The following is a 16,042-nucleotide window of genomic DNA, read 5'->3' on the forward strand; positions in this document are numbered from 1 at the left end:
TTGATGTAATAATTACAAATTAAGATACCTCGTGCAAGCAAATTCCTTCCTAGAATCAACAAGAACCCAATCCAATCCAATCCCACCAAATATTTAAAAGATCAACGCAAGAATTTGTGTTTTTTTTTCCTTGCATATAATGCATTGATGTGTAATAGCCAGTGGACGTACGTAAAATTAATCCAACCACTTCTGAACCAATCTCAGCTGAACAATACCAACGCTCTTTGATCCTGTAAAAAAAAATTTCTTGATTTTTATTTAAAGTTTGCTGCAATCATATTTTTTCCACATTTTCTTGATTCTAACAATTTGATCTGTGCGTCTAAAGAAATGAATAATCCATCAGGACGACCCCTTTGACTCATGCAGAAAGGAAGCAAACAAAAAATGATTTCTTTGAGATTATAAGCACCAAGAATTTCGGATTTGGGTCTGAATTTCTTGGGGTTGAAATGTCTGTGGAACAAGGAAATGCGGAAACAGATGATGTTTCACTTTCAGGTAGTTTTCTTATGTTTATTATTGTGTTTTCAGGTTATTTTCTGCAGTTTTTTGTTGTTCTAAGAATGGTGATGATTGATGAGTGCGATCGTAATTTATTTTATGAGATCCTGTAGTTTTAAGCTGAGGTATATTTCATTTTATTGACATTTAGGAGTGTGAAATTATGATAACTGTTAGATAGTGAAAACTAAGTTTTATTGTTAGAAGTATGATTTCTCTGCGAGATGATGCCTCTGAAAGTTTTAAAGTAAATTTATCTTTGTTATTTTTTATCATCTCTGGTTGCACGTCGATTGAATGCGTATGCGACTTGCATTGCGAGGCATCATCGATTCGTTTCTGTCATTTTGATTTTTCAGACTACATGATATGAGCCTATGATCTGGTACAAATTTTTTTCAATGTTTTCCCATCGCTAGTATCATCACTGATTACTTGGCAATTGTGTCTTTGTGTTGAAGTTTTATTTATCATTTGCATGTAAATCCAAACTTGTTTTAGTTATAGGTAGATTTTTGTTCTAGGTGAACTATGTAATAAGTTGTGAAAAGCAAGTTTTCTGAGATTAATCACAGCAACATTTTTGCATCAAATGGACCAGGTTCTTGTCTTTACGATCTCCTACAAAAGGAAACCTCGCCAAACTGGCGTAACTGTCCGAAGGAAGGGCGGAATACTTCGAGTAAGTGTACAAACTGAAAATTACATGCATCACCTTGCTACTAATGGTCACTGGACCATATCCTTGTGCAATATAAAGGTTCTCAATTCTACTCATGACAATAACTACCAGCCGCGGAGTTGGGATTATTTTGTGCTGCAGTGGCTCAGGACAAATTTGAATGAAGCTTTGGCTAAGACAACTAGAGTAATCTGGGGAAAACATGGGAAATTGAATATGATAAACTATTTTGTTGTAGTAAATAGATGCCAAATTCATTCTCTCTTCATTAATGTGCAATGCTGATTTTTAACTCTGTCGAAATTTTGTGTCAATCAGGTACACAGCGTAGGCTAGAGAGTATGTTATCTGAACCCGGGAATCAATTATGTGCAGATTGTGGTTCAAGAGATCCAAAATGGGTGTAAGTCTCAGTCTCATTAGTTTATCTTTTGCATTATTCTTGGTGGTAAATTTCTTTTTCGAGTTGGAAAAATATTTGTTACAATTGAGTCTCGAACCCAGACCTCGCCCCAATCTTGGGACCTTGTACCAGGCGAACTATAAAAATGATTCTCCATCCCCCAAAATTACACCAAAAATTGTCATCTTATTTTTGTTATCTATTCGCAAGATATAGTTTCCTTCTTTTTCATGCCTCTAAACAAAATCATTATAAATGATAAACTTATCATCAATTCCATAATATGTTCTTTGTTATGTTATATTATATATATTCTAACCAATTATGTTATTGTAAAATTTTAAAATAACTTATGCAGTAATTTGATATTACTAAATGATCTCAACTTTGTTGCTGTATTTCTTGGGTTTTTGTTTCTGTAACAAAACTTGTGTTTATATTTCAACTGTCGTGAGCAGATCTTTGAACATCGGAGCATTCATTTGTATCAAATGCTCTGGTGTACATAGGAGCCTTGGAGTGCATATATCAAAGGTGTGGAACACTTATTTAACTTAATAAATCTATCACAATTATATTACACAACCGTGATTTCATCTATTTCATGTCTATTTTGCAGGTCTTATCTGTGAAGCTTGACGAATGGAACGATGAGCAAGTAGATTCTTTGATTGAAATGGGAGGAAATGCTGCAGTAAACTCGAAATATGAAGCTTATGTTCCATATGATTATAAAAAACCGAGACCGGATTCCTCGATAGAGGAGCGTGCCGATTTCATAAGGTAGTTAGTTACAAGTCCATCCCTCCTAAGATCCTTTCAATGTATTTATAATTTCTCAAGTAGACTCCCTTTTGGATACACAGGAGAAAATATGAAATGCAACAATTTTCGGACCATGATTTATCATCCTCTTTCCCTTCATCTTCTTCAACATCCCACGCGAGTTCTTCAAGCTGTCAATCTCAATCTGCCATTGATAATAAGAAACACTTGGAAAAACAAACTACAGGTCACAGAATCCAAGGTCTGGGGCAGGCATTTCGTAATAGCTGGAGAAAAGGTGAACACAAGGCGCCAAAGAAAACTAACTCAATGGTAAATGTTCTTGCAGCAAGAAACCGTTACTGAATTAAGATATGACAAATAAAGATAAGCTTGCACTTTGTGATTCATTTTAGTACTTAAAAATCCTGGCTTGGCAAGAGTACGTTTCCTGATCATGTTCGATTGTGTGGTGTAGGCAGGTATGGTCGAATTCGTAGGATTGATTAAGGTTAACGTCGTGAGAGGTACTAACCTAGCGGTCCGAGATATGATGACTAGTGATCCATACGTTATCCTCTCACTGGGAAATCAAGTACTTATTCTGTTGTTCTCGTTTTATTGTCCATGAAGTTGTTTAGTGATCTGTGCATCACGGTTTTTTATATGACCTGTTTTTTGGCAGTCAATGAAGACGAGGGTCATAAAGAATAATCTCAACCCGGTCTGGAACGAAAGGCTAATGTTGTCGATTCCAGAACACATCCCCACTCTAAAGTTGGTAAGATTCCTATATGCATAATGAAAAATGAGTATCTAATTTTCTGGATAAATGATAGTTTACTGAACATAGACGAATAAAAACATTGGTATTTGTGGTGCAATGTGATTTTCTTCTGAGAATAAATGCATTGATATTTGAGGCTAATTTGTTTTTGATGCAGTACTTTCCAGTTTGTTTTTCTTTTAAAATCTGACTCTACGAAACTTTGTGATGGCATGCCAGCTTGTATACGACAAGGATAAATTCAAAACAGATGATTTTATGGGGGAAGCAGAGATAGATATCCAGCCACTCGTGTCTGCTGCAAAAGCTTCCGAGTGCTCCTCGCTTAACGAGCCAACTCAACTCGGTAAGTGGAAAGCAAGCAAAGAGAACACACTAGTAAAAGATGGTGTTATAACTTTAGAAGATGGAAGGGTGAAACAAGATATCTCTATTAAGTTGCAGAACGTAGAACGAGGAGTTTTAGACATTGAGCTTGAATGTGTGCCTCTTACACAATAGCAAGTAAATATAAGTCCTCCCCGGTTCGGTTTCTCCAATGAGTGGCGAAAATATCCATCGAGCATGCGACGTAGCGTCCTATTTTATTTATTCTTTGGATGACATGAGGTCCTGTTCACACTTCAGAGGACAACGGGGGTAGCACCAACTGTTGTATGGCGATATTTTGTGTGTATGGTTGTACTTATTTATTATCATACTTTAGACTTCAGAACAAAGTGGCCAACTGATGATATACCACTAGTCACTACAGATGCAAACTAATGATTTTCTATATGAAACACATTCAAAACTCCCGAGCTCGTGAACCATACTCATTACCTGAGCTCAAGAACATATCCATGAAACAAAACTTCCGAGCTCGCGCTACGCTAGCTTGATCTTCCTTATTTTCAGCTTAGTTCAATCTCATTTTTTACAAGAGAAGTACCACAAACCTGTGAAATTTCGCAAACTTCATTGGTTTACATTCATACTCACAGCTTACATGCAACACAAATAACTCGACTGAGTCCTATAAAACAGAGGAAAAATATAATGATCTTGGTACAATAAACCATCTGAGGGGCCTCCACAAAAGTTTTCAAAATCATCAATATATAAACCAAAGTACCATAAAAATGCTATCACAAGCTGCAAAACACTGGCAGCATATTAGCCATAAGTGCATGCCACAGCACAACGGCAACTATTACATAATGAGCATTAAAATGTACACCACCAAGGTGAACAACCATACAATTCACCTACGTTCCATACATAAACCACAATGCACATGGCTGATTCCTTCAGCATATGGATATGAGGTTATCATCGTTTATACTAAATAATCCGATGACCAAAAAAAACAAAAAACAAAAAAACCTATACAGAGAAACAAATAATGACACCATTTTTCATCAGGTTAACTTAAAATCTACTTGCATTCACAGCTCGTGAGCAGCAGCGTGGACACCGAACAAGCCCATTTTCGTTGCATTCCGGACACCTCTTCGGCTTCTCCTCATCCTCATCGTACACCTTCTTACTGCCACTGCAATTCAAACAAGGAACGAACCTCACATCACCGCACGTATCACACGGATGCGGAGCAACAAAAGGGAGTCCCTTTATAAGCTTAACCAATTCACCAGCCTCTAGTAATTGCTTTATCACATTCGCTCCCCCAATGTACTTTCCCTTGATAAACACTTGAGGTAAGCTGATACTAGTTTCGCCCAACACATTCAGTAACTCCTTTCTATAAGCTACATCCATGGATATATCCCTCTCATCGAGATTCACACATAACCCATGAAAAATCATGCGTACACTGTGGCAATCTTGAAATGTTCTTCGTATTCCCCGTAGGCTGGTGAAGTAAATTACAACTCTGTCCTCAGTACCAGGTAGCCTGAAGGGAGATTCCGGGACCGGAGAAGGGGTACCTTTGGAAATGAAATTCGAAGAATCCGATGCTGCTAGCAGCAATTTGGTCGGCTTTATCGGCTTGGGCGAGGGCAGTGGCAAAGATTGTGAATTTTTGGGGCTTGAGGGGTGTTTTGGGGATTCGAAAATCGAGCATAATTTTCTGACCTTTCCCTTCAAGGAATTACCGGCGGAGACCATCGAGCCAAAGGAGGAGCTGTACAAACTCTTGATGGAGCCGCTTTGCTGCAGAGACGGGGAATTGTAGAGGCCGAAGAGAGGCTTATTGGTCATTTCACCTCCCGCCGAAGACGAGGCCTTGAAAGTTCCGGACCGGTTGAAAATCGTCAAGGAGCTGCTCTTGTTGTATTTTTGGGATTTTTCCGGCAATTCCATTGCATGGTTCTTGCAATCAGCCATCAAGTAAACAAAAAAAAAACTCCAAAGAATCAAGGGCTCTGAACGGGATTTCTGACGTTTATAAAATTAAAGGGACGGTGGCGGCGGGCGGCTGGGGTGTTGATTGGAGCTGGTTCTTGGCCGGAAATGGAATCTCCAGATGGGGAAAAAACCAGAGATGGAATGAAAATGAAGCGTTGAAACAAAATCTGGAAAAGAACGAGGAAGGAGATTGAAATTGATCGAAGCAAGCGTGACGTCATGCAGACCAGCCCGCGAAGCACAAGACCGAGTATACGTTAGATCACTTTGGAAGATATGCTAAAGGTAAACCATATTTTAAACGTTTACTTTTATATCGCGAGATTTTACGTTATCGCAGATTTATATCCATGTATCGCAGATTTGCCATTGAATTGCATAATTTATGTGTTACAAGTGGTAAAAAAACGTGTAGAGATGGAATCGTTGATATTTCAACCAATATATTTTACTGTATGGGATTTATATCCAAAATTTTGACAAATTTTGATATGTTTGTAAATGAGTACAATAGGATGTAGTGAGACTCTTTGTCGAAATAATGCTAAAGTACAAACCAATATCGTTACCCCAGCGATTTTACAACCATTATATCGCGAGATTTTTATCCAATGTATCGCGAGATTTTGACAAATGATTTTGCACAGGAATTTTTATTGTACAAATTAGTAAAATAGATTAGTGTAGCATCACTCTTTGTCGAATACGTCAACAAAATTTAAAATTTTACTTTTAAATAATTAATTATATAATCGACTGAGTCACCATGATTTACCTCCTCTCACATTCCTGTCGGGCCGGGGATGAGGGGCGCCTAAGGTGAACGATTTCACCTTTTGGAGCAATATTAAGGATGAACACATGATAGTAACTACCCAGGAGGACACCAAGTTTTTTTTTCCAATTTTACCCTTACATGATATTAATATTACACTTCTGTTTTTTGTTTTTTTTTTTTCAAATTTCAACACACACTTCTATTTATTTTTTTTATTTCAACAATTTAAATATCAATTTAGTCACCCCATAAATTATCAAATTACACTTTAGTCCATTGATAATGATAAAAAAAATTGTACACACGCATCGCGTGTGCATAGTCACTAGTATGTGTGTACAGTTTTTTTTATAATTCTCAAGAGACTAAAGTGTTCTTTGAATAGTTTAATTTAAAAAAATAAAAAAATGTTTTTTGAAATTAAAAAAAATAAAAACAAAAATGTAATTGTGATATAAAATAAGGGCGAAATTGAGAAATAAAAAAACAGATCAATTTTTTTGTCTCTAGAGATTCTTAACAGATAGTAATAAATAAATAAAGATTATATCTCTTAGGAGTAGGTCTCTTGTGAGACGGTCTCACGAATCTTTATCTGTGACACGAGTCAACATTATCGATATTCACAATAAAAAATAATACTCTTAGCATAAAAAGTAATATTTTTTCATGGATGACCCAAATAAGATACCCGTCTCACAAAATACGATAAGTTTTTGACATCTCTTAGACTGTCATAAATATATATTCACGGGACAAATTGATTTTATTTATATTTAAAAAAAATTAATATTTTTCAGAGACATGATAAGATTAAAAATTTGTCGAATAAAATTAATCTGTGATACGGTCTCATAAGAGTCTTTGTGATAAATAAATTTAAACAACATAAAATGTTATTTATACTCTGTTAAACACATTTAATTTTTATTTTGTATGCTATGCTATATAGTGTAAACCTGCGGCATTATATATATAAATAACTAAACCTGAGTTACAGACTCAGCTCTTGGATGTAACACAACAACCTTATATCTGAGTGGACCAAATATGTTTGCTGAGATGTGTTTTGGGTCGTTTGAACATTTAGGAACACATTTTTCTGCAGTTTTTCATGTCTGAATTAAAATCGGCTTTGAATGCTGGTGTTTTCTTTCTATTATTTATCAGTTCCCCCTTTCTTAAACTTGTGCGCTGCAGCTGTTTGTGGCCACTGGTTTGTATAACTACATTTTTCGTAGCGCCTATTGTCTTCCATTTCCTTCAGATTTACTTTTTCTTATTTATGTCGATCCACCGTCTTCTATCCTGTGCGATAGTGAGGACCATCCCATGTTTATAACTAGAAACAAATAAATCAAGAAAAAAGAATTATTTCATGCAGCTACAAAGCCAACAGTTTATAGACTTTGAGGGTTGAAGAGCTCTAAGTTCAAAATTTCCAACTGTTTTACAAAAAGAAGAAGAGGGAGCTATTTTTATCTGTGTCCATGTTTAAATAAGGCTGCCTCTCTGATCCAGTGTTTTTAAAACCATACCTCTGACATTAACAAATATTATCTAGCATACAAAAATATACTTGTGTCAGCACAAATCGATAACCTATGCTACATTATCATAAATAATTAAATTTGGAAGTATGGAAACTAGACTAAATCTTCCAGAGTTTTGATGCGAAGAAAAATTTGAAAGTATGGAAATGACTAAATCTTCGAGAGTTTTGGGCATCAAGCAAAGCTATGAACCAGTTACATACAATATCATTTTTTAGTTTTCATTCATTCTGGAAGAGCATGAGCATTTGCTAGTTGTTTTAAACTTTGATATAATTTAATGGCATAATATTAGTTCCAAGGCGGTGAGAATGTTGTTTTTTCAACTAACTGTACTTGCTATTGTACAGTGGAGGAAATGATCACGCAACAAAATTTGGTGCAGAAACAGGACTGGTGACACTTCACCTGATAAATTCATCCCTGGACAAAATCAAGGTTAATTTTCACTTGGACATTTCCCAACTGCGTTGTTACTTGTTAGCCTAATTCAGAATCAGTATAAAGTATAAACTTGAGCTTCTTAAGATATTTACTGATAAAATAATGTTTACACAGAGGTGAAGATATCCTCTTAATATCACATTGTTAATGTATGTTTTTAATTGGGGTCTTATATTGAACCTGTTTCTTCTTCAGGCATGTGGATGATAGCCGTTGGAAATTTTAGTTTTTATAGCTCATGTGACCTCTAGCAAAGCCGTGTTTTAATTTTTTAATAGGTATCAGCGAGCAAACTCCAGCTTATGTAGGCCTGGTTCCTGGTCCTTTCCCAGTACCTGAGTTCCCCAAAACTCCTGGTACATTTGGAGCGGGGCTGCCTCGGAATGAGGGAACAATCCCAGGAATTGGAGTTGCAATGCCTCTATATGTTCCATCTTTTGATTCATCTATTCAAGGAGATCAGAAGGCACCCATCTCTTCTCGCGAGTAACCAACATCAGTCTTATCAACAAAATGCTACTCAATCCCAACAGCACCAATCTTTACCGCAGCACATGTCCTCTTTGTCATTCCGGCACAAAATCTGGCCCAGCCGCAGCCCATTTCTCATTTACCTTTTGTACCGCATCCTCATTTACCTCGCCCTCCCCCACAGATGCAATCATATAATATACCTGCCAATGTACCATTTTCAATGCCAGGACCTTTGCCTAATCCATCCATGCCAAGTTCAATCCCATTGCCAATGCCAATGCCAATGCCCGGTCAAGTGGTAAGAAACTACAGTGAAGGCCAAGTGGCGCGATACCACCAATTCTACTATTTAATGACTTTGATCTACATTTTATTTCATGCATCGCTGTGTTTCCATGAAACAGGTTGTTTTGAATCAAATGGGTCCATCGTTGCCCCAAGGTCTTTTTATGGGCATGAATCCCATGTCTTCTGGATCAGGATCACCAGGAAATATCCCTCCAGGTGAATTGCAAATGTATTGCCCAACATGCAGGGTTCTTCCAACACAATTGGCATTCAAATGTATCCTACCGGTGGTGGCTTCAGCAGGCCTCAAGCTGGGCAGATACCAATGATGCCTGGACTCAATCATTAGCCGGTGAGTAACTTTAGTCACCACCATAAACCCCCTAGTAAAATCTTATAATTTTGGTTCCATTCTATTCTAGTCAGCTACTGCGTTAGGATATCTCCTTGAATATTGGATGTTTCCCCTTATATTTGTTATTTGTGCATGACAATGCGGTGGTGCAGCTGATAATTATTCCTAGTTGACAGCAGTCTTATGTGGTTTTTTCAAATCTGAATAGTGTCAGCATTGTAAGACTCACCCTTAAGTGGAACTGTTTAATGAAGTGAGCTCTTTGTTGCATCTTAAAGTCTTTTGATGTACCTTTTACATGTCATCGATCTCCATGTAAAAGAATTAGTGCATCTTGCTCTTACAGGCGCCTAGTTAATAGGTATCTGTTGTATCGCTCTATTCAAGTTTAGACTACTGTCATCTCTCGAGTCATATTGTTAATAGGTCCACTCTATTCAAGTTTGGACTAATATAGTTGCTCACTTACTACAGCCTGGAAATACGAATGCACCTGGAATGCAGACAAATTTTAGCATTCAGTCAGGGATTCCTCCACCGTTGCCTCCTGGCCCCCCGCCGCAAGGTCAAGCTCATCAGTAGAATCACGTTAGTTCACTACCTTTTTATTTTATCCGGCCATTTTTTTATTCTGATTCTTGTACTGGGTATTATATGTTGCCATATTATTTTGGGTGAGAACTTATGCTCGACGTGGACTCATCTGGGATTGATTTCCCTGATTCCTTACAAGTGTGTTGGAATCTACATGTGATGGGATTTCTCATTCGAGAAAATGGTATTTGAAGTGCGTACGTTCCATGTCTTATTATGACAAATGTATCGAATGTCCAATCCGTATACAAATTCATATCGAATAATGTATACGGTGAAAGTCATAAGAGAGGCATACAAAGCTATGACGTTTAAGAATTTGTAAAGTAGTATGCCTATAATAAACCTAAATTGGTATTAAAGTCGGTCCGCCGGGAAAAAGTTCACCTTAAATCTTCCATTGATATGCAATAATCTGATTAATCTTTCTCGCTGGAACTGGAATGAGCCTCGCATTCAACTCCAATCTTTTTGTAGACCACCCTTCTTGCAACATAAACAAACCCACAAAAATTAACAGCACTCAGTGCGGCCAGAACCCAATAAAAATATTCAAGTTTTGCCCTGTTAATGTTGTCTCCAAGCCATTTATGCCCAGTCCTCGAGTCTATCCCTTGCATGATACTTATCAAACCAGTACTCAAAAAGCTTCCAACCCCGGCCACACTAATATACGCAGCTGCACCGATGCTTCTCATTTCAGCCGGCATTTGATCGTAAAATAATTCTTGCAATCCGACAATCGTGAACACATCAGAAATCCCACACAACATGTACTGTGGGATCAGCCACCAAACAGCCATTGGAACCATAGCTTTCGGCATGTCTAATAATCCGTTTTGTCTAGCTACTCGTACCCTTTTGGACTCGACACATGCAGCAACAGCCATTGTCAGAATGGAGAAGATTAGGCCGATCCCGATTCGTTGCAGCATTGTTATTCCGGTTGGGTGGTTTGTGAATCTTCTGGCAATGGGAACGAAGGCTCTTTCATATAGTATAACGGATGTCAGAATTGTAAGGCTCGTGAAAACTTGGAATGATGCTGGTGGGATTTGGTAGGTTTTTGTGATGAATCTGTTCATTGTACTGCTTTGTTTGGTAAAATATGTGTTCAGTTGTGCTATCACCACGGCAAACATTAAGCAGCTAAGCCAAATGGGGATGAGTTGGAGAACTAGTTTTACTTCTTCTACTTGGTTTACCGAGCATAGTCTCCATGGATTCCTCTTCTGATCACTCGATGCATCCGTGTCGTCCATGAGCGTCGCCTTGTCGAGGATCTGCAAAATGGCGAATACGATCACATTTGTAATGTGGATGGCTTCCAAATATATTTTGTCCAGATAATTTAGGAAACACCAAAATGTCGGGAGTATGTCTCTTGTGAGACGGTCTCACGAATATCGATATTCACAATATAAAGTAATAATATTATCATAAAAAAGTAATATTTTTTCATGGATGACCCAAATAAGAGATCTGTCTCATAAAATACGACCTGTGAGACCATCTCACACAAGTTTTTGTCAAATGTCGGATGTATCACATATATATGTGTGTGTTTAGCATGTCGATTACTCAAACATAATGGACAAAAACTTGTAGTGAGACAGTCTCACGAGTCGTATTTTGTGAGACATATATCTTATTTGGATCATCCATGAAAGAGTATTATTTTTTTATGCTAAGAGTATTACTTTTTATTGTGAATATCGGTAGAGTTGACTCATCTCACAGATAAAGATTCGTGATACCGTCTCACAAAAGACATACTCAACATTTTGAGATATGCTTTAGATTTTAAGTGAATGGATAATAGAGCCTTAAAAGGTTTTGCTGTAACAACAATATACACAATCATGAAAACATCTTACTCAAGATAGTGAGGGTAATTTATTAAATCAGGGAAATAAATAAAAATAATAATTTAAAACCTTCCTGCGAAAAAAATTAAGAAAATATAATTTTTTAACTCAAAAACCATTAATTCAAAAATTCCCATAAAAGAAATCAATTTTTTCACAATACAATATTTCTAAAAATTTATTCATACTCATATTAGTTATTGTTAAACTAAAATGTATTTATATCAAAGATGAAATTTAGGAGAACCATATTAATTAATAAAGAAAAGCACATTTAAATTAAATGTGAAATATTTTCACATGCCTTTGATTCGACTAATTAACTTATGTTTATTAAAGTTTTTAAGTATTTTTAATTCCATCTATTTTAAGAGTATGTCTCATGTGAGACCGTCTCACGGATCTCAATCTGTGAGACGGGTCAACCCTATCCATATTTAACATAAAAAGTAGTACTCTTAGCATAAAAAGCAATACTATTTCATTAATTATCCAAATAAAGATCGGTCTCACAAAATTTGACCCGTGAGACCGTCTCACACAAGTTTTTGCCCTATTTTAAATACAAAACGACTTCTTGTGATATTCATTAAGAGTATCTTTTTTGTGCGACGGACTCACGAATCTTTATCTGTGAGACGAATCAATCTTAGCAATATTCACAATAAAAAGTAATATTCTTAGCATAAGTAATATTTTTTCATGAATAATCCAAATAAGAGATTCGTCTCACAAAATATGACCCGTAAGATCGTCTCACTACAATTTTTTGCCATTCATTAAATAGTTTATTATATTGACATGTTTTATCTCCTCTAAACAACTTTGACAAGTAAAGTCAACTAGCTCCATTTATGAAATATATGAACAAAATGAGTCTTACGTCCTTTCAAAACCCTATCTTATGTTCACTCTAATATTTTCATGATCGATTCAGTCAATCTTAAAATAATATCAATCAGTATGATTGAAACATTGTTATATTATATAAAATAATAATTTAATATAGTAAATAATATATTTTAAATTCTAAAAATCTTAAATTTATATATATATATATATATATTTATTTATATAATGTTTACTAAAATGTAAAATCTAAACAACAAGGTACCTATAATCAAATATTAAATGTGATTATATATATTTTAAACAAAAAATTACATGTAAGAATAATGAATTGGTTCAGTCGGGTTTTGACTCGTTCATCACCGACTTGATCAGTTAAAATGGTTTTAAGTGTGGTTCAAACCGAACCATTGATATGTAGTCGGTCGAACCTAACAGCTAGCTCCGATTTTGAAAACATGGGTTGACTCTAAAACAAATCTTGTAAAGTTTAATGCTAATTTTGATACAATTATAAAGTAATTAATCCACAAATAGATCCACCCAAATAAAGTAAATCTATGATTAATTCATCAATTCTATGTCGATTTTGTGTTTAGTAAAAATATAATAATGTGATTTAGTACATATGGGCCAAAGGTAATTTCAATTGTTATTCACAAAATATTAAGAAAATATTCGAGCCACAAAACCCACACGAACAAACACAAAAACCACAAATTTCATTTCAAGTTTGCTTCAGAAATGGATTTATTTCCCCTAGCTAGTACAATGAAAGACGGTATCGATAATGTTCATGAAAAGTTATATTTTTAAAATAAAAATAATATTTTTCATTAGTTTTGTCGGGTTAGAAATATAACTTATAATATTTATCCGTAAGACGGTTATATACACATTTATGGTTATCTAAAATTAACAGGCAAAAAACTTTCGTTTAATTTAATTGTATTACTTCGGGTAAATTTAACAATATAAGATAAATATTTAAAACTCATATCTTACTCCATAAAAAGGGATCTGTCTACATGCACAATATTCTTTTATGGTAAGTTAATTTAATATTAAAAAAATCTAGAAATTATATTAAACTATATTGAGACTTTCTTCACAAGATTTTTTTATAATTAATTGAGATGGTTGTATTAATTAAGACAATTAGGTCTCTTGTGAGACGGTCTCACGAATTTTTATCTGTCAGACGTGTCAACCCTACCGATATTCACAATAAAAAGTAATACTCTTAGCATAAAAAGTAATATTTTTTCATGGATGACTTAAATAAGATATTCGTCTCACAAAATATGACCCGTGAGAGCGTTACATAAGTTTTGCCATTGTTATTTTAGAATTTATAATATTTATGACTATTTTTTGTTTTAAAATCATGGATGATGTTATAGTTTTACAAAATCAAAACGAGGATAATATTTACATAAAAAATATTATTTTATTGATAATATAATGACCTAAACAATTTATAATTAAAGAAATAGCTAATATAATGAAAATAATAATAATTAGATAAAAAAAAAAAAAGAAGAGAAAAGCAAATACCTGAACCGTCTCGTAGGAGCCAAAGCCCGAATGAATCCACCACCTTCCTTCATATCGACACCCTCACACTCGTTACAAATTCCCTTCACCTCCCTCTCCGACAACCGCCTCTTCCTCACGGCGGAGACCACCACCTGGGCCACCCTAGTAAAGGGGCTTCCCACAGGAGCCTGGCGGCGATACGTCCTACTTCCAATCAAGAACACGACAAGAGCCGCCGCTATTGCCACAGCCAGCATCCCAAACCCGAAACCCCAGCCCACATAATCCTGCACGTAGATCACCGCCAGCACCGCCGCAACAGCTCCGCACACTATCCCGACGTACCACCAGTTGAAGAAAGAGCTCTTAGCCACCTTCTCTTCGGGCGAAGTCTCGTCGAATTGATCAGCAGCAAAAGTTTGTACACATGGCTTGTGCCCACCTTCTCCGATTGCAAGAACGTACAATGACTGTAAAGAAAACCGTATGGCGGAGCCCTGAAGGCACTGTTGAGGCCGCTAAGGTTAACAGAATTAATCCCTGTTAAATTAAATCAATTGATCAGCAAATTTTTTAATTTTTTTTTACAAATATGAATGAGAGATTGTAATTAAATAAACTAATCAGTAATTTAGTTATGGTATTTTACTGTTCCATTGATTTCCATAATTTTTAATTATGATATTTTCCTACAACCAAACACACATCAATGATGAAACTAAAATTGAATATGTCCGATTAACTTGAAAAACAAAATAGAAAAAAACTCACGGAAAGATAAATAATGGAGGAGATGACGACCATCTTGTACCGGCCGACGTAAGAATCGGCGAGAAAGCCACCAATCACCGGGAAGATGGCGGAGACACCTTGCCAAGTGTTGACGTTCTTGGCGGCTGCCGCTGTGGTTTGCCCCAACACCTTTGTTAGATACATAAACAAGTTTCCGGCCACTCCATAGTATGCAAATCTTTCTGCTACCTCCACAACTGGCCAAATAAATTCAACAAATTCATATGGCATGTATAAAAAAATAAAAAAAATTATAAAATCTTTAAATTTTCTTACAAATGATGAAGATGGCTGATTTCCAACCACCATTTTTGGGTTTTTCCTCTAGGGAATTTCCATCCATGATATGGTTCTTTATCTATTGAAAGGCAAGCAGGATGAAAATATTGAGGTTATCTTTTATTTATACACAAGAAAAGAAAGTGTGTTTTACTATGTTTTTGTCCCATCATGAATGAGTGGATCTTAATATGTGAGACGGATCAACCCTACCCATATTCACAATAAAAAGTAATACTCTTAGTATAAAAGTAATACTTTTTCATGGATGACCCAAATAAGATATTCGTCTCACAAATACGACCTGTGAGACCATCTCACACAAGTTTTTGCCTATGAATTTGAGAAAGCACACATCAATGCTCCGTTGAATTTGGTAAAAGAAAAAGCACATACTCCCGAGTTATTTGGGGGGTTGGTTGTCAATTTCTTTCAGATTCGCATAATCTGACATTTAAGTCAATTGATGGCATGGATTATTTATGCTATCTTTCTCATGTTGGTTAAATATTTTGCTTTGGTTTTTTTTGATAATTTTCCTAAAAAACCAATTTATCACTCTGAAGAAAAAATAAAAAATTTAATTGAAATATAAAAATATCCCAATCGATAAAATAAAAATTATTGCACACATAAAAATATTATAGATGCACCGCAACACGTGATCTGATACATTATTAAGATATATGTTCTTAAGTAGGTCTATTATGAGACGGTATCACGAATCTTTATCTGT

The 16,042-nt window shown here is 35.6% G+C and overlaps 3 protein-coding genes across 6 annotated transcripts; 1 reads left to right on the forward strand and 2 right to left on the reverse strand.

The window, feature by feature from the left end:
- On the forward strand, positions 1-3,905 carry LOC140811833 (probable ADP-ribosylation factor GTPase-activating protein AGD11). Of its 4 annotated transcripts, none has more exons than XM_073169925.1 (10): positions 1-235; positions 332-504; positions 1,109-1,189; positions 1,508-1,592; positions 2,051-2,126; positions 2,212-2,375; positions 2,459-2,690; positions 2,836-2,952; positions 3,043-3,138; positions 3,364-3,905. In XM_073169925.1, exons 2-10 carry the CDS (start codon positions 456-458, stop codon positions 3,643-3,645), a joined length of 1,182 nt encoding a protein of 393 aa, XP_073026026.1. In that variant the 5' UTR covers positions 1-235; positions 332-455; the 3' UTR covers positions 3,646-3,905. The 4 variants fall into 4 exon arrangements, with proteins under 4 accessions (XP_073026026.1, XP_073026027.1, XP_073026028.1 ...); XM_073169926.1 differs by having other exon boundaries at positions 350-504; XM_073169927.1 differs by having other exon boundaries at positions 373-504.
- Positions 3,906-4,173: 268 nt separating this feature from the next.
- LOC140811834 (uncharacterized) lies at positions 4,174-5,677 on the reverse strand. The gene has a single exon (XM_073169928.1). It carries the CDS (start codon positions 5,470-5,472, stop codon positions 4,555-4,557), a length of 918 nt encoding a protein of 305 aa, XP_073026029.1. The 5' UTR covers positions 5,473-5,677; the 3' UTR covers positions 4,174-4,554.
- A 4,451-nt stretch (positions 5,678-10,128) lies between these two features.
- Positions 10,129-15,435, reverse strand: LOC140812319 (protein NRT1/ PTR FAMILY 5.4-like). Its single transcript, XM_073170560.1, is given in 5 exon segments — positions 10,129-11,261; positions 14,252-14,705; positions 14,707-14,775; positions 15,007-15,224; positions 15,304-15,435. Coding segments are annotated over 5 exon segments (1,671 nt in total). The 5' UTR covers positions 15,371-15,435; the 3' UTR covers positions 10,129-10,398.
- Positions 15,436-16,042: the final 607 nt, after the last annotated feature.

The sequence above is a fragment of the Primulina eburnea genome, chromosome 14, assembly GCF_022965805.1.
Source record: "Primulina eburnea isolate SZY01 chromosome 14, ASM2296580v1, whole genome shotgun sequence".
In the NCBI taxonomy this organism is placed as follows: domain Eukaryota; kingdom Viridiplantae; phylum Streptophyta; class Magnoliopsida; order Lamiales; family Gesneriaceae; genus Primulina; species Primulina eburnea.